The following is a 19,232-nucleotide window of genomic DNA, read 5'->3' on the forward strand; positions in this document are numbered from 1 at the left end:
TTTTTTAAGTAAAAAAAGTATTTTATGAATTTGAAAATGCATTTCAAAAGGTATTTTTTGAATTTGAAAATGCATTTCAAAATTTATAATTCAAAAACATAATTTTGAATTTTATATTTTAGAATTCAGAATTTACTTTTAAATCCAAAAATACTTTCCAAACTAGTATTCCAAATTTTAAAGTGCAAAATGTATTTTGTCTCGAAAATATTATTTAAACTTTACTAAGAATTTGAACATAGACTTTTTGATAATTTTAATTATGATGATATGGAGTGACAAAAACATGTGTGTCCCATCTCAGATAGGCAGAAACAGAAAGAAACCATGGCTGGTCCTGGAAAATGCTTCCTCGTCACGGGTCCTCCGGTGAGAAAACCCAACTCCACCCTTTTTCCCTCTCTTCATTTTCTGTTCATAGAGTTTGATTTCGTCGATTGATCTGATCAGGGTGTGGGAAAAACCACTCTTATTATGAGAGTGTTGGAGTCCCTCAGTGCCAATTCCTCCATCAAGCTTCAGGGCTTTTACACACGTACGTAAGCATATGGTATGATATGATATATTCCTCTTCTTTCACTGTAACATATAACATGATATGATGCTTTTGTAGGGGAAGTTAGGCGCGCAGGTCAAAGGGTTGGTTTCGAAGTGGTTACTCTCGATGCTCGCACTGCCCCACTTGCTTCCCTCCACTTTTCGACGTACACTTTTTATTCTTCCTTTTTTTAGCTGCACAACATCAACATCCCAATTTGTTTGTTAGGACCCATTTATTTCGAAATTTGTGTTTCTTGGTCACGCTGCTTCTGGGTCTTTCTTCATTTTTTAAGGAAAGGTTTTCCTGTAAAATTACATCCTTAATACACTCGTTCCTCTAGCAAACTCTCTTGATGTTTAAAATTTGTTGAAAACTATAATATATGCAAGAATTCTTAATTAAGAGGTGAAATAAAGTTTAAGGGATAACAAATAGTATGTTCAAAAGAGTATGTTACTAGAATTTCTTTTTAAATCCTACCTGAAATAACACACAACACAACTCTGCCTATATGATTCAATGGTTTTATTTGATGGCTTTGGATTTGCAGCCCTGAGTCTCACGGATGGCCAAGTGTTGGCAAGTATAAAGTTGATGTAGCATCTTTCGAGTCACTAGCACTGCCCGAGTTACAGGTCTGCTTACTTTTTTTAATATCTTTTCGGTTTGCTTTCTTTTCTTTGCAGCAGATTAGGTTACTGCATGTTTTGCCAACCATACAACCATTTTTACATGCATCTTCCAGTTGTGGTATTATAGGCATAAACTGTTCCCTTGCATTTTTAAACTGTTGGCTGGTGTTATTTTCTGCATGTAGATTTGTCCCTCATTCAAGATACTGAAATGCTGAATGTATTATTCCACCATATCCCATGTATTATATCAGTTCTCCAGCTTTTAAGACTTATATTCACTGACTAGGTTAGAGAAGACACCAGCCTCTTCATCATTGACGAAGTTGGTAAGATGGAGTTATTCAGTTCGTCATTTTTCCCTGCAGTTCTAAGAGTTTTGGAGTCAAATATCCCAGTTTTGGCTTCCATTCCAGTTCCAAAATTTGGCAGAGACATACCAGAAGGTAAATCTTCTTTCCATATTTTGAAGTCCCCATTTTTCAAGCGGTATCTTGTTTCTTTCTGAACAATACTAGGAACAAATTTCCTTTGTTTGATTCTTAAAATAAGCAAGATAGGGTAAAATCTGTCACTAGGTCTTATAGGCATGAAGCTCAAAGATGATTTTGTTGCAATTCTCTGGCTAATTTTCTTTGCTGAACTTGTGAATGACTAATGCTGTCAATTTCTGAAGTTGCAAGGTTGAGGAATCATGCAGGGGCAACTTGTTTTACATTGAATGTTGCTAACAGAGATGCTGTTAGAGAACAGATACGATCACTATTGGAAGATCTGTTGATTAAACACTAGTCATTGCAAGTTTGTAGTCTGAGCTCACAATGTAGATTTTCTGTTTTAAACCAACCATGATGGGTTAACACTATTAAGTGTAGGAAAAAAAGTGCAATTCTTAGTTGAGTCTTAATTAAGTTTGTGAGTTAGTTGAGCCTCAACCAAGGCATGGAGGACCGTTTAGTGGTTTGAGATTTGCTACAGTTATGCATGATTTTTTGTAATGAATCATCCGTACGTATATATTATGAATAAATTCGATGCATCACGGATACGTAGATAGTTTTGCCACCCTTTGTTTGTATTGCGGACAATTTCTTTCACGGGTAAAGGTGTATCTCAAAATCTAAATCCATTTAAGTATTCAGATAAGTGCTGCTGTCACTGTAAAATGAAGCATGAACTCAACATATTTGTGAGCAAACTGACGTATAAAAATTATTAAAAGAGCATATGTGCAATTAAAAAATAAATAATGTATGACCTAAGTAGAATCGAATAACTAATAGATCTATCAACTTCGTCTATCATGCTCAGCAGTTCGGAGCACTTGTTTTGCCAATGATGAAAATGATTTTGCTGTATCTTGCATCTCTCTGGCACGAAGATTGGTACCCTGCCACCAAGTTAGAAGATGAGTTCTGGATTCTCTTTCCCAAATTTTCTTGGGTGCATTGGCATATGACTACAAAATTCTAACTGTTTTATAGTTTTTTTGTCAAGGTACAAGATACCTGTAATTTCCATGTGTTTTCGTGCAGCTTGATTTGTGCCTGTTTAGCAGCGGCTGTTTCCTGTAGCACCAGTTTAATGTTTGATTAATTTTGCACTCATATTTCAGCATGAAGAAAAACGAAGCTTTATAATGTACGGAGAAACTGTCTAATTATGCAATAAGTGTAACCTTTTTTGTTGAAACTAAAGAATGTATTGTGGCTATATGCCATTAGGCCCTAAAATTTTGATGAAAATATAACTTATGTTCATAATAACCAAAGATAGTCTCAGATATTTCAAACGAAGGTATCATACAAGTGTCTCAAAATTTTGTACTATTCCATTCAAAATCAAATGAGGCTATTTTGAAGTTTTTACAATGCTTAATGCGCAAGATTTTACAATGTTTTTACAATGAAGATTCAAAAATTTTACCCAATCTCAGACATTCAAGTTACAAAAGTGCTGGAAGATAACTACACTCTGCCAACTTTTAGCATTCAAGTTGAAGATGTCATTAAATCTATACTGTACATGAGAAGGAATGACGAATACTACTTCAGTCTGATTCTTGAGACTATAATCAACTGCTATTTGGCCAGTCTTACTAGATAACTGATTGGAAATCTCTAATGGGTAGGTAATAAATTGTAGATTAAATCTTCTGGTGGTGATCTACTTGATCCTCAACCTACCTATTACACTAACAAATGCACTTAATACCTCCAACTTAGAAATTAACAATAGGGGCTAGGCATACACCTTTTACTAGTAAATCGGCACACAAATCATGTGATGCCTGTGAATTGTTTTGGTAGAAAATTCAAGGATAATTAGAATGCATGTATGATGGGTATATTCTTACATTGGAGGAAGAAGAAAATCCATATTTCTTCTTAATTTGATCAAGCGCACCATCTTTTTCCTCCTGCTGCCCTTCCTTATCTGATGCCTTCTGGTAGTTTCCCTTCATTTCTTTCAATCTTCCTGTAATTGAAAAGCTCGATTAAAGTGGCTAGCGATTATGAAAACCTTGCAATTATCTTCTGTACAAAAAAAAAGACTCGTAAGAGATTGAAAATTCCTAAATTGAACTCATTGTCACAAACCTTTCAGAGACTGAAATTTTCCAACCAAATTCTTCTTATTAAGAGATCCTAATATGCTTTGTTCTTTGCGTTTTTCTCCATGATCCTCTAGGTCAATGTCATCTGCATGGGAAGAAAGTAGACACCTCAAAGTGGTTAGTTTAAACTCGAGTATCCATATGTTAGAAAATACTATGTAGTAACTGCCTTAGGAATCAAATTAATCTAGTAATGTAATTTAGTCCTGTTTGTAACATACAGCTTTAAGCAAGCAGATTCAGATCACCAATAAAAAACAGACAACGTGAATTCATTGCCATAAAAAGAGTTTCTCATCTTTCTTTTAAGAAAATGTTTAGTAGCACATATATGTTGCATTGTTTTACCTATGTTTAATTCAAGCTGACTTTCATCCACTGTTGGTTTATCATCACTATCATTACATGTAAAGTTCGTATTTGAGAATACTGCTGAGAGTTCCCGTATGTTTTCTTTAGGATCTTCTTTTCCCATGAGGGCCCCATGCTTTTCTTTACTACTTGTAAAATCTTTTATAACTGAGCTGAGTATACCCTGGAATGCCGGAAAAAAGTACCAAATACCATCATTCATAAATACAGTTGTGTTAGTTATTAAAATGTTACTGTTTTACCTTTTTCTTTTCCTTATCGATGACAGGGCCAGGAACAAGTTCTTCTTGTGATGGCATTCTTTCCTTCCTGTAGATGCAGCTAACAGAATCCAAAAGCCTAAAACAAAGTCGTGCATTATGCACTGAGACTAATATCGACTAATTCTAAACAGAAATAGTAGAGAAGATAAAATGCTGTAAATATCTTTTTCTGTGGGAAATATTTTCCTATAGCCAGACAGAAGTTTATATACGGTTATTGGTAAATATTGATAACAACATTCCAAATGCCATTGTCTAGGATATATACCTGAAAATATTCCTCTGGGTCAACAATGAGACAACAAAAATTTCCTGATCACCATTCACCTGTACATTTGACATTGAGTTAAATAGATGTCTCAAATGTTTTTAAAAAACCCCGTGTACTAGTCCAAGATACAGTCATACCAAAACAATATCTCCCTTGGGTGAACAACATATCTGGCTATCAGAATATGGCTTCAATTTTGGAGGTGAATAATTGAAACCTCTAATTGAAGTCTCCACTATCAGAGATAACGCTGGCAAAGACCTAAGATCGTTGAATATGACTTGTTAATTCACTAATAAAAATAGAATGCTACATGAAGTTGACATGATGGGAGGCTATTAAGAAGGATTTAAGATATATGAGATTGCATGAAAACATTAATCAAGATTCAGCATTAAAATATGATAGAATCCATAAAGCCAAACCCACTTGGTGCACTTAGTGGGGTAACAATTATTGGTTGTAGCTTTTTTCTAACTGAAGAATAATCCTCAAAATGGGGATTGAATTTTAACACCAATTTGTTGGCAAGTCTTATCTCATGTGATATACCACTCAATTCTTCTAAAAAAGTATGTGCAGACCACCACCTTAATTCCACTTTCCCACTGTTGAAAAGGAGAATAAGACTGATATCAGAGAGGCTGTAAATTGTCGATGCCCAGCAACAGGAAGAGGAATAAAATTTCTTCTTGTAAAGCACCTTTTTAACTCCCTGAAACGTGTGAGAGTGAGTAACTGCAAGCATCATCTGATAGTCGGGTCATTCATAACTCATGAGTAAGGACCGAAGTCAAGAACATGTCACCTGTACAGCATGCACAAAAGAATATACATACAAAGCCTTCTCAGAACAGAGCAAAATGTACAATTGCTTTGCTGTTGCATCTTCAGTACGATTCCCTTCTCTCGAATCTAAACCATCTTTTGTAACCGATCCTGTGACTGGTTCTCCTAGTCCATCTGTATTGCATAGTACAAAGTTTTACTCTTTTTAGTCAGATCCTTCACTGCTATAAGAAAACAACATTGGAATTTGAATCCTAAACACAATAAGAAGAATTTAGATCATTGATAAATTAAATCAACATATTTTGACATCTGATCATTTTTTCAAGTGTGCAAACTCTTACCCAACACTTGCATATATATGGCTTTAGAGGGCTTCTTAGGGTGAATAGCTCCAGTGTTGAATGAGTTTCCAGTTTCACCATCTAGTGCTAGAACAGATGAGTCCTTTGTTACAACTATTAAAATGTTTTTCTCAAAACCAAGCAAACTGCAGGTTTTAAACTGCAAAGAGACGATACTGGAGGAAATTTCACTTGCAATATTTTTCCGGTATAACAAAGATGGATCATCTATGTTAATGACTGAAACCTGTAACAAAATGGTTCATTATCACATAAATTAGCACTACGAATATATTAAAACAACTGTACACTCAAATCAAAGATCCTAAAATAGAAAGTTTCACACTAACAGATTCTCGTTTAAGCAACAATATGACAATTAGTTATCATTATCACCCAAATATATGATCATCATCAGTGATAGAATTGATATTCTGGGCTTCTTAAGTTGCTTAAAGCAGTGACAGAGTGTTGTCTGTTTCAGTGCTAATGTGTTCAATGATCCTTGTTAACTCCAATGGATCTTAAAGTTATAAGATAGTTTACTCGCATTAATCAATGCTTCCATATAATTAAAAGTGTCTTTGAAAAACTTCCATCACATTGAAGGACAATCTAGAGTGCAAGGAGGATTGGTGTTGAATGGCCAATTAAACTTGTTTCTGTAGAACAGCGTGAACAACACATCTCCAAATTCAAAAAGTGAAGAAAGAAAACTAGAAAAATATCTCACATTTCCTTGGTCAGAACCAACAGCAAGATGCCTTGAGTTATGATCTATGTTCATGCAAATTACAGCACCACTAGTTTTTACGAGTTTCATACTGTGGATTACATGGTCAGTCCCTTTCTTTGTACCTCCTGTAAAGAGGAATGGAAATGTAAGTCACTATCAACTAAAATGAGAAGTCTGTGCTTGTTTAATAACTAAGTATTTAGTATTGAAGTGAGTAAGTAACATTCTATAGAATACCAGTAAGAGACATGAAGTTGTTGGATGCATAAGGTTTAGGTTTGAATTTGTAGATACGAACCTGCAGATCATATAATCATATCATACTTACTATAAAATAAGCATGGGTGACTAGAATTTAAAAGGGAAAATATCACTTTCACAAAATTCATAATTGAACGAAACTCACCATCCCACTTTGGTCACCAGAAACAAGAAGTGAAGATTTGCTATCAAAATATAATTCCGTCAAGGGTACACCACTTAAAGAAACATCATTTTCAGCCTGCAATAAGATGAAGGAAGCAGAAAAAACAATAACTATGTGTAAAAGAGAAAGTTATCACTTTCTACGGTTGCTAATACATTAGAAAGAAAATAGCTGTGCCTTTAATATTCCTAGAGTAGGAACTAAAAAAACCAAGAGAAATGCTAGCAATGCACTGTTTAAAATACTCTTTTGAACACACTTGTTGTAATTGATTGAAAATCTAAAATTTGTGGGTCTGAATTCTTATTCAATGAGTCTCTACCATGACTTTATAGCTTACAATAAATCTTAACCAATAATAAGAGGTGTGCTTAAAGAGAATTTTTTTAGAGTATGTTGCTATTACTCTTCAAAAAATTAATAGTGACACAAACGTACAACATACTGGAGTTGGAGTCTTCGGAAGTCGAAGCCTATTTTGTTCTAGGTTCTTCTAAGCATGCTTTTAAATATTCCTATTATTCTATCACTATTTCAATATGACTTCAAAAAATCACTATTTCTGGGCATATAAGCGGACTGGTTTATTTACAAACATGAAAACTGTCTACTTTCTGAATGGGAAAACATAAACTCTTTCTGATGCTACCTTATTCAATAAAGGGAAAACATGCCCATTTTATAGGCATGTTTTTCCAAAAACAAATTGAAATATAATGCTATTTTTGGGCAATTCTTTCTTACCACTCAAATGTAATAAAGCTAACATTTGGACACAAGCTTATTGCTTTGGATAAAATTAGTACCTGTTGCTTTAACTGCAAAATTGGGGTGAAAAAGGGACATGACGCATCCCAAAAAGTTATGGCTCCATTACTGTGTCCAGTTATGTACAAGTTTCTAAAGTTCGAAAATCCGGTGAAATTGGCAGAACTGAAGTTAATCCCATCTTTGAGATTTGTTTCAATGGGAATAAGCGGTGGATAATTCTTGACCAGTTGGCTGTAATACTACATGACCAAAAAGAAAAAATTAATAATGTAAAATCAATAGAATTAGACTGTCAAAATAATTAATATATATTTGATGCAGTAACAAAACAGTTTTACTATCCCATTACCTCGTCTTCAGAACTAAACACATTGGGATTGTTGGAGATGAATTTTGCTGTAGTGATCCTTGAATCTGCCAGTGGTAACTTCACAAACACTTCCTTTGGCAGTGAAGGAGTGGACTTAGACTGGCTTTGCAATAGATATCTTTCAATCAAATTATCATCATATAGATATACATTCCCTGATTTCCCAAGCAAAATTAAATAATTTTGTCTCTGCTTGCTTGAGGTTGATATGATCTCCATGTCAATAGACCCTTCTGACAAATGAAGTCCCATCTTAATTGTGCGAGATTCTGTATGCTCATTCAACAGCACTACCTGTTTCATTTCATGCTGATTAGTGGTAGCTATTTAAATCACAAAATCAAGCTTAGCTCAAGTTCATCAAACCAATTCAATGCAAAGTAAACCATCCAAATCACAAATTTGTTTTAATACGTGAACAAGCCAAGATACATATTTTAATAATATAGGCACAGTATTCAAATACCTGCAAGAAGTTTGAAGGGGCATGACCAGAACCTCCCATAATGTATAGTCGACTGGCCCTTCCTTCAGCATAAATCCATTTTACTGATCTTATGGAAGTTTTGTCAGATTTATATCCTAAGTTAAACTTGAACATTGGAGTATTTTGACTACTATTATCAGCTGCTAAACTATTTCCTGTGTTTAGAGAAGGGATGCTCCAAATTAAGAGTTCTCCATTGTTGTACCCTACAACCACCTTACTTCCGAATGGACATACCCAACATGCAGAAGACACTTTCTTTGTTTCATTATACTGTACATGTAACATTCTTCCTCCAGTTCTAAATATGGACCTGCTTTCTTGAATATCCCATAATATTATTTGCCCATTTTTAAAGATTATGAGAACTCTGCGTTGAACACACAAGAGGACAAAAAGTTGGAAACTTTTTAGATAAGAAAAATTTGATCAAGTGAAGCTAGCAAGCACCAAATTAGTTGTAAATAAATGTCCTAAAAGAAGGCTTCTTGGCCAATCACCTCTGACTCTCGGCTGCTGGTTGAGGCAGTACGTGTGTGACAACAGTATCATCAGATTCTTCTGTTGAATTTCCTAAAAAATGACAAGAAGCTATGTCTAAGAAAGTACTCATTATTTATTTACATGTTTTTTCAATCGAACTGCTGGTTTAGAAATTCAACAATATAAAAAGTTTTTCATCTAACAAGGAAAAAGACCAAAAATTGCACCAAATCTTACCATAGGAAGCTAAAAGGGGTATGGAGTATTTCATCCTTACCAAATGCCATGGTTCTTGATCAAGACTCAAAACTGCAATATTACCATTAGAAAATCCAATGTACCTGCAAATTGATACACATGCTCATAACTTCTGGTGCTTCTACCAAATTTAATTTCTCGACAGCTTATTTCCAAGTACACTGAAAAACTTACATGAAGAGGCTATGTTGAAGAACCGAAAAACAGGTGATTTCTTCTTTAACAATGAACACATCAATGAGCAGTTTCTTGTCTATGTCCCAAACCTATATGTGAAATATCTTTATTGCCATATATTTTCTGAATAACTTCTGTTTGAACATTATTATTGACATGGTGAATCTTAATAGTGAAACTCTGCCTAGTAATGAAATGCAGAGGTAACTTGAAAGTTGAAATATATATAAGAAATATAAGCTCGTCCATAGATACACTTGCCTCAATATGATTATTGAAAGATACGTTTATAAGGATGCCTTGGTTCTGAATGAACTGCATAGAAATATTAATTACATTAGTAATGTTAGTGCATAGAAAAATAAAATCTTTCACGGCATCAAAGAAAGCAATGAGCCATTTGAAATGATAAGAGCAAAAAATTGGTTAGGAAAAAGAAAGGAAATATAACCTGTAAAAATTTGCTAGGCACTGCCTCTCTAGATTCAAGTAGGACTTGGGCATTATCTTTTCCAAATAGTTTAATCCGACCATCCCTTAAAAAAATCTCAACAAAAATCAGTTTCAAGCATAAATTCAGCAAAATACTTGAGTTGTTGTAACATATTTTTCTGTTAATTAAATGTCATAAAAGACAGTTTACATAAAAAAATTGACAAAGGGTGAACATACTTGGTGGAAAGAGCAAGTATCTTCTGAATATTATCATAGGCAAACTTGGTACCACCAGATGGTACCCCTTGATGAAATACCAAACGTGGTTCTACATCACTAGCTTTTAACCCATCCACTGAATTTCCAACAGCCTGCAACACAAATTTACAACTGGGATTTTTAGTTTTCAAGTTGCATGCATCCTACATGAAGTTCACAAATTTTTCTTGTTGCATGTCTTTGTTGCTACAGGTTTATTGACTAATAATTATATGACAAATATTACCATTTAATCTAATTTGGGCTTAAATTAAAATTAATCGTGTAAATGTTAAATTTTATGTGAACGTGCTGCGGGAAGTGTAGAGATTTTGATGAAATAGCGTTTGTCTTTGGCTCTTGGATATGTTTCAAATTCAAAATGAAATTATTTGGTAAGAAAAGGACCAAGCATTAAATTAGCTCATGCAAAAACTTGCATTGCATGCACAGTGCTTCACTGCCACGATTCTTCTGACTTCTGATTTCTGAGGTTCCCTCCACCCTCGGGCCTTGGATTCTTGCTGGCTAATCTAAGGGAACATAACGGTCTCTTATGGGTCCACACTAACACCTTTCTCGTTAAAATCGACCAGAGTTATATATCATATACAACAAATTTATGATTATTATCCTCTAATCATTATTGATATAACTTTAAAATTAATTGTTGTATAATTTGGTATCAGAATTATTTATAGTTTGTTGGAGGTTACCTTGTGGCAACATACATAAATATATAATTTCATCCAACAATCTCGATGTAAGAGGTAAGAGAAATGTGTTAAAGATCCTATATCAACTAAAAATTATAATATTTCATAGAAACTCATTTTATAAACTTATTTTATTAGATTAGGTTAGAGTTTTAAATTCCACAAGTGAATAAACTTGCACATAATATTTTGTGATTGAATCATCCGGTAAAACTATTTTATATTATTGGTGTACAGTGTTAAAATTAACATTTTGCCTTGGGTTGGTAAATAGGACAATATCTTAAACTATCTCTATACTTGCATTGTATTAATGAAAAAGATCACACACAAACAATGTTCTGATACGATCACCTAATCCTTTTATTTCCATTTCAGTTTTACTCCATCCCTTGGACACAAAACCAATAACAATTTCATCACAAAGAAACAGAGTACACATGAGGTCAATCATTTTAATAAATTCTGAAGTAAAAGTATACCGATTCTGAATTTCAATCATTTACGTAAAATCAAATATGTATCTAGAAATCGTGTTTGGTTCCTCGTTTGAAGTCATAATCTATTGAACTGAAGAAAACTCTGTTTCTAGTAGTTTAGTTCAAACAACTGTTCCGAGATTTCAATTGAAAAACTAATCGACACAAAAGAAAAGTAGAAGAAAACTAAGGTCTGGTTGGGAAGAAATAAAAAGCGATGAGTGCATGAAGCAAAGTAGAGCGGTTTGAGAAAAGGAAGTAGAGGCATAGAAATTGAGTTACCTTCTTTATGGATGCTTTCTCCACGAGTTTCTTCACGAACATGGTTGAAGAATCTGAGAGTGAGAATAGAAAATAAATTGAAGCAAATAAAGAGAGAAAGTGAGTGATGTTAAAATGTGCTTTGTGATAACCGAAAACAGAGAGAGTTGTAGTTTAGTGTTTGAGCAACTAGCACATAGCAGTTGGTTTGTTTATTTTGGTTTCTCTCTCTCTCTTATAGGAGGATATTGGACCAAACGAAAACGCTTGTTAGCAGAAGACAGTTAATAAATTGTGGTACGACAAAGTAACCAACGGTTAGGATCATACTATATGACCTTTGCTTACCCTTTCAATCAAACAAAAGACAAAATCTAGGAATAAACAAATGTTTGAGAAACAGCACTGTTAAAACTAGGAACAAACAATGACGTCGTTTGTTCGGAAAGTTTACCGTTTTCATCAGAGGTTGACGCACACGTAGCAGGAGAAGATTTCCATGTTGGTCCCACCACTGGTACGTGGCACCACCCAAACGAGTTTGCTTCTTCTTTTTGAATTTTCATTCTTTTATCTATTAACAATCACAATTTTCTTCGAAGTATAATTATTTTATATTATTGTATAATAATAACTATAATTTTTTATTTTAAGTCAATAGGTGTGTGTTATAATCTGAAACAGTGCACCTTCCCACCAACCCCTCTCCCATATAGGAAGGGAATTGTAATATTAAATACAAATTAAGAGATGTCCATAATAGAGTAGCAGAGGGTGAGATATCACAATCACTTATTTGTTAACATATTTTTAAATCAAATTAATTTCGTAAAATGAATTTTAAGCCTTTAATCCTCTTTAATTCGAATAATGAATTTCCGTATAAATTCTTTTGTCTAACCCAATTTACCTAAAATTACATTAACTTGTATTTTAACTTGAATCTAGATTATTCAACTTAATTACATGATGCAATGTGATTTACATATAAGGATGGCAAAAAACATAAATTGAATAATACCTTGCTTAAGTTCGTTTTATGTTGAAAAATTTAAGATTCGAACTTCACATGTTATTTTTCTTATTGGTTAGAATCATTTTTTTTAGTTCTCTCTTCATATTTAAGTTTTTAGATAAACATCACCTATCTCAAAATAGGGTAATTATCTAATAATTTAATTAAATATAGTTATTGATATTTGTTATAGATATCATGTACTCGTTAAGTATTTAAAAAACATTCAACATGGATGGTATAAGATTATTCTTGAACATTTATTCACGTTTTTATAAAATAATTTAATACTTTTGGATGAAGTTCCATAATAAAGTATGATCTTTAATTGTTTAGTATACAAATGAAGTTATAGACAATAATAAACAATGGACATACATAACTGGAAGCACAATAATTGAGGCATATTGATGGACCTACAAACGGGCCAGGGGATGCACCCGAAGACAATGAAACGGTGTCCCAATCCAAAGCGATTTTTGCGTTCTGCAACCCCATAAAACTCAATTGCACCCTAATACTCCTTACTAAAAGGCAAAAATACCCCTTATATTTACATTTAACTTACTTCTCTCTTTTTTCTCCCCCACTCTTCTTCTATCATCCGCGTTGTACCCCATGCACCCTTGAGAAATTTCTTCCTCTGTTGTAAATGGGAAAGGCTACGATCGAACTCCCATTGAAGAGGTAAGTTTTAAGGTGTATTTTTGTTCTCTATAGTTTTATTTACCATTTGGTTTTTAGATCTATAACGTATATATATTTTAAATTATGCAATTCAAAATGTATATATTAATTTTTTTTTAAATATTGGTTGATTGTTTGTTATTATTTGTAAATATATGACTAAGACTAGAGGTGAATCATCATTTCAAGCGCAAGCTAGGTAAAGATCAACAATGTTAGTACGTAAAAGAGACAGGGAACAAGTTGTCACCGTTGTCATTGATGAAGAAATTGGAGTAGCATTTCTTTGAGGACCTACTGATACCTCGTTGTTGCATAGTTACGCTTATTCTGTGGCAAGTAAACTATGGAAGGGCAAGCATCAAGGGGAACTGAAGTTGGTCTCCCACGGATGCAAACTCAATAAGTTTGAGATCTCTCATCCTCAAATTGAGGTTATGATGCTTAACATTAAGTTTTCACCACTGTACAACCTTAGTTATGAGACCGCTGATAAAAGTCTCATATCAGTCTTTTTCGAGAGGTGTCATCGTGACACCAACAATTTTTACCTCTTTGTCGGTGATATGACTATCACATGTGTTTGCAGTGCTCCGTCTCTCCATTATGGGACAATTTTGAACGTATATGACATCGGATTCACATCAACATCATCATTGTTGGTTGGGTTTCTTGGGGTAGATTTTGGTAATGTCGTGACAGAGTAGAGGGAGTATCCCCGTGCCCACTTCCAATTGAGCTAGTTGCACAAGGTGTATGAGGAGTCCATCGTACACCACATGTGGGAGTTAGTAGCTCAAGCTTATTTGTTGAATCTAGTTGGATACACAATTTTTTCTAATAAAATTACGATATCGGTTATGTGTCGTACTTGTCGCTATTCGAAAATTTAAGGATGTGTGGTAGGAATGTCTAGGGAGCTGCCGCACCCACCCACATGTAGGACCAATTGCAGGGTACTTGCTTTCCATAGACAAAGAAGTTAGGAGGTTATGTCACATTGTTACAAGAAAATAATACACATAATTTGAACAATTTAGATTTTTTTTCAACTTAATATATAAATAATATTTAGTTCATAATGGATCATAATAAATATATGAACATTTCTCGTAGATGAGGATCAAGGATATCACTCTTGTTGGGAAAAACGGGTAATTTTCCCACTAAAACAAAACCCTAACAGAGCTACCCGACAAATAATATTGAATAAATAAAGCGGAATAATAAAAGAGATAAAGAGGAAAAAACACACCCGAAAATTGTTAACGGAGTTCGGCCTATTTAGCCTAATCTCCGATCACAGCAAAAACAGCTCACTTTTATTATTATGAGAGAAGATATTACAAATTGGGATATATAACAGTGAAGGAGAAGAGTTTAATTTATAACCCTCAAACCTCCTTCCCAAACAATGAACCCACCGATGTGGGACTTGGAATTAAGCCAAAATCAACAAATCTCCACCTTGGCTTAATTTCAAGTCCCACCTAAAACAAATCTTCTCACAACATAACAAAAAACAAACTTTACAGTGCTTCAAATTTGCGCCTCCGGGCGCCAACTTCAAATGTGCAAAATATTAACCAAGTCTAAACAATATTCAAACTTGGCCCTTGTAACCACCTTGCCTTGTAGCGAACATCTTCTTTATTAGAAAATTCTTCTTTCTTTGCAAATACCCATTTGCACCCAATTGCCTTCTTACCTTTTGGTAATTGTGCCAACTTCCACGTCTTGTTCTTCTTCAAAGACTGCATCTCCTCTTCCATCGCACCCGCCCAATTACCACTCTCTGAACTCAGAATGGCTTTTGGGTAAGTGGATGGAATGTCATCAACAACGGGAAGTGCATAGGCAACCATATCCATGAAACGAGCAGGCTTCTGAATATCTCGTCTCTGTCTTCTAACTGCAATTGGCGCTGATTGTTGTTGAGATTCTTGGGTAGGAACCTCTTCCTCATCTGACTCTTCTTCTGCCATAGGAGAGTCACTTGTGGTATTTCGTGTTGGGATCACCACTGTCGGCTCAAACTCCACCTGCTTCCGAACACACTCCACCTGTTGTGGAGTACTATCAGCTCCTTCTGGATTTACCTTCTTTAACATGGCAGATTCATCAAAGGTAACATCCCTGCTGATAATCGTCTTCTTTGCCTCTAGACACCACAAACGGTATCCCTTCACTCCAGGACTAAAGCCCATGAAAAGAGCTTTCTTTGCCCGTGGATCCAACTTTGATTCAATCACATGATAATATGCAATAGAACCAAAAACATGCAAAGAATCATAATCAGTTGCAGGTTTTCCAGACCATACCTCTAACGGGGTTTTGCCATCTATAGCAGATGATGGCAAACGATTGACGAGATGTTGAGCGTATGTCACAGCCTCAGCCCAAAACTCTCTGCCTAACTCAGCATTAGACAACATACAACGAACTTTCTCCACAAGTATCTTGTTCATACGCTCCGACACCCCATTCTGCTGTGGTGTTTTTCTAACAGTGAAGTGCCGAACTATGCCACAATCTTGACATACCTTCAGGAACGGATCACTCTTGTATTCTCCTCCATTGTCTGTTCGGAGAACCTTAATCTTCCTTCCTGTCTGGTTTTCAACTTCAGCTTTCCACTTAAGGAAAATTTCAAGCACATCATTTTTGTTCTTCATAGTAAACACCCAAACTCTCCTGGAAAAATCATCCACAAAAGTGACAAAATAATGCCTACCTCCGATTGACGGAGTCTTGGCAGGTCCCCACACATCTGAATGCACATAATCCAGAATACCCTTGGTATTGTGAATTGCAGTGCCAAACTTCACTCTTCGTTGTTTTCCCAGAACACAATGCTCACAAAATTCAAGTTTGCAAGCCTTCGTACCTTTCAACAATCCCTGCTTGGTAAGAATTTGCAAGGATTTCTCTCCAGCATGTCCCAACCTCATATGCCACAACTTCGTTGCCTCAGCATCCTTCTTAGAGCTAGAAGTTTCTGCCGCTACTGTCCCCACCACTGTACTACCTTGATAGTAATACAAATTGTTCTTTATCACGCCTTTCAACATCACCAGTGCTCCCGAAGTTGCTTTAAGAATTCCATCTCGCATCGTCACAACTAGGCCTTTAGATTCTAAAGCCCCCAATGAGATGAGATTCTTCTTCAACTTTGGCACGTACCGTACATCCCGCAAAATTCTGGTGGATCCATCATGATTCCGCAGCTTGATTGAACCTATCCCAGCTGTCTTACATGGATTATCATTACCCATGTAAACAACCCCGCCATCGAGTTCTTGAAAATCAAAGAACCATTCCCGAATGGGACACATGTGATAAGTACAACCTGAATCCAATATCCACTCATCTGGATACGATGATGCTGAAAGCGAGACAATTAAAGAGATATCTGATTCCACGTCACTTTTGCATTCTGCAACATTTGCATCTTGTGGAGTCTTCCCTTTCTTCTGCAGTTTTGGACAGTCTTTCTTCCAGTGTCCTTTCTCATGACAGAAAGCACACTCATCTTTGGCAACGACTCGACCTTTAGACTTAGACATCCCTCTTCTCTCCTTTGTTTGACTTTGCTGACGACCTCTTGCCACCAATGCTTCTTCTGATGTCGTTGATTTGGTTCTCATCTTATCCTGCTTTCTTAATTCATGACTATATAAAGCAGAACAAACAGCATCTAACGACACATTCTCCTTCCCGTGAAGGAGCGTAGTCTCCAAATGTTCAAATTCATCAGGAAGAGATGATAACAACATCAAAGCCAAATCCTCATCCTCAAACTTCACATCTAAATTCAACAGGTCTGCTACTAATTGATTAAACATAGTGATGTGTGCATTCATAGTAGTACCTTGTTGGTAGTCAAATCGGAACAACCTTTTCTTCATCAGGAGCTTGTTCTGACCACTCTTCTTCAGAAACTTGTCCTCCAATGCCTTCCACAGTTTGTGTGCAGAAGTCTCGTTTTTTACAGCGTACTTCTGCTCTCTGGACAGGCAGGATCGAATAGTTCCGCATGCCAACCGGTTGATGATGCTCCAATCTTTCTCCTCTACCTCTTTTGGTTTCTCTCCTTCAATAGCAATATCAAGACCCTGCTGAAAAAGAGAGTCCAAGACCTCTCCTTGCCACATGCCAAAATGTCCAGTGCCATCAAATATTTCCACCGCCAATTTCAAGGTGGACACCGGGAACCTCGACCATGATGAAGAGGAGCCCGACACTCTGGATACATCCTTGGCTTCTTCTTCTTGATTTGCCATTACAAACTCAAAATATAATATTCAATATTACAAATAATTTCAAACAACCCAAGGCGAACCTTCGGCTCTGATACCACTTGTTGGGAAAAACGGGTAATTTTCCCACTAAAACAAAACCCTAACAGAGCTACCCGACAAATAATATTGAATAAATAAAGCGGAATAATAAAAGAGATAAAGAGGAAAAAACACACCCGAAAATTGTTAACGGAGTTCGGCCTATTTAGCCTAATCTCCGATCACAGCAAAAACAGCTCACTTTTATTATTATGAGAGAAGATATTACAAATTGGGATATATAACAGTGAAGGAGAAGAGTTTAATTTATAACCCTCAAACCTCCTTCCCAAACAATGAACCCACCGATGTGGGACTTGGAATTAAGCCAAAATCAACAACTCTCACGTACCAGGAGCTCCTCCTTGAGAGTGTTGTTATGTCATCGGATGTTATGTATACTTGGCGTTGTGTGATGAAACTTGATTGTCTTATCCATGTTGTGGTGCTCTTGACTCATTACGATGACCATTGGTCTAATTGTCTGTTTGAGGTGATAACTATGTTCTTGGGATATATTTGGCCTAGGACGTGCTCACAATGCCATTTGTTTGAGAATGTGTTGTGCTAGTTTGGGTTAGAGCAAATGATTCCTCAGCCTCCCCCAACTTTTTAGGAAGGTGTATTTGTTGTCATTGATGACCGATAATTGCATTTTTCCAACCATCTTGTTATCGATGAGACATTAACTTCACATCCCTCGGCGTGTGCAATTAGATACATACACTGGTTCAGATTAGTTTCATATCCCTACATACTTCCTCATACGAACAAAGATTGATTATATGTATTGTCTCGTCGTCAAGCACATAGTCCAGATGATGCCCAAACACGATCGTTGTCACAACACGAGCATGCTTGTCCAGTGAGTTAGTTTCATTATTATGTTACCATGATTTTTTGTTTTTATTTTTTAAGTACCTAATGCAACAGTTCAACGAATGCAATGTATATTTAGGAGTATCGCCAACATTTTTGTAGTGCATGATTGACTATGAACATGTAGCAGAAGATACTCCAACGTGAGACAAAATTCACAATGCATTGCAATTAATTTAGAATGTTACGATGAGAGATTGTTTATACTAGATGATCACATGTTGTATTGATTAGGCAACAAAAACTGTCATCTAATACTTAAGTTTTGTATTTTTAAATGATATTTATTATACACAAATTTTAATTATTAATATATAACATATTATCTTTATTTCAGAATGTTTTTTTTGGTGAATATTGTTTTTATTAAAAAAACACCTTTCCATTAAATAAATTAGTCATTTTAAAATTTAAAGACACTTTTAAAAAAAAAACTAATTATATGTTTGAAATTAATTAAAATAAAATATAAATACATTTAAAAGAATCCAAAAAATAATGCATTTTGGAATGTAAAGTCCGCAATAGATATTGTGAATTCCGGATAGATGTAGTTGAGATGATATAAATATAACATATGTATTTCGAAATGTATAATTTAAAATCCGGAAAATATATTTTAGA

The 19,232-nt window shown here is 35.1% G+C and overlaps 2 protein-coding genes across 2 annotated transcripts; one reads left to right on the forward strand and one right to left on the reverse strand.

Moving 5' to 3' along the window:
- The first annotated feature begins 244 nt into the window (after positions 1-244).
- LOC137811033 (uncharacterized) lies at positions 245-2,238 on the forward strand. Its single transcript, XM_068612584.1, has 6 exons — positions 245-369; positions 451-535; positions 614-704; positions 1,092-1,176; positions 1,463-1,619; positions 1,850-2,238. The coding sequence occupies exons 1-6, from the start codon at positions 328-330 to the stop codon at positions 1,963-1,965; spliced, it is 576 nt and encodes a 191-aa protein (XP_068468685.1). The 5' UTR covers positions 245-327; the 3' UTR covers positions 1,966-2,238.
- A 44-nt stretch (positions 2,239-2,282) lies between these two features.
- LOC137811032 (lethal(2) giant larvae protein homolog SRO77) lies at positions 2,283-11,897 on the reverse strand. Its single transcript, XM_068612583.1, has 24 exons — positions 11,709-11,897; positions 10,211-10,344; positions 9,990-10,074; positions 9,800-9,853; positions 9,536-9,627; positions 9,341-9,444; positions 9,121-9,193; positions 8,600-8,990; positions 8,113-8,427; positions 7,799-8,002; positions 6,972-7,067; positions 6,803-6,863; positions 6,563-6,690; positions 5,830-6,076; positions 5,505-5,659; positions 5,287-5,411; positions 4,834-4,957; positions 4,694-4,752; positions 4,405-4,501; positions 4,139-4,325; positions 3,774-3,875; positions 3,530-3,651; positions 2,682-2,741; positions 2,283-2,563 (listed from the first exon to the last, which is right to left on the reverse strand). Exons 1-24 carry the CDS (start codon positions 11,748-11,750, stop codon positions 2,462-2,464), a joined length of 3,159 nt encoding a protein of 1,052 aa, XP_068468684.1. The 5' UTR covers positions 11,751-11,897; the 3' UTR covers positions 2,283-2,461.
- Between the last annotated feature and the right edge of the window lie 7,335 nt (positions 11,898-19,232).

The sequence above is a fragment of the Phaseolus vulgaris genome, chromosome 2, assembly GCF_000499845.2.
Source record: "Phaseolus vulgaris cultivar G19833 chromosome 2, P. vulgaris v2.0, whole genome shotgun sequence".
In the NCBI taxonomy this organism is placed as follows: Eukaryota; Viridiplantae; Streptophyta; class Magnoliopsida; order Fabales; family Fabaceae; genus Phaseolus; species Phaseolus vulgaris.

Coding starts and splice junctions, on each gene's coding strand:
- LOC137811032 (XM_068612583.1), bottom strand. CDS start 11,750: ATGTTCGTGAAGAAACTCGTGGAGAAAGCATCCATAAAGAAG. Junction 7,068..7,798: donor TTTTGCAGTTAAAGCAACAG/GTACTAATTTTA, acceptor ATCTTATTGCAG/GCTGAAAATGATGTTTCTTT. Junction 6,691..6,802: donor CAACTTCATGTCTCTTACTG/GTATTCTATAGA, acceptor TCCTCTTTACAG/GAGGTACAAAGAAAGGGACT.
- LOC137811033 (XM_068612584.1), top strand. CDS start 328: ATGGCTGGTCCTGGAAAATGCTTCCTCGTCACGGGTCCTCCG. Junction 705..1,091: donor GCTTCCCTCCACTTTTCGAC/GTACACTTTTTA, acceptor TTGGATTTGCAG/CCCTGAGTCTCACGGATGGC. Junction 1,177..1,462: donor TAGCACTGCCCGAGTTACAG/GTCTGCTTACTT, acceptor TTCACTGACTAG/GTTAGAGAAGACACCAGCCT.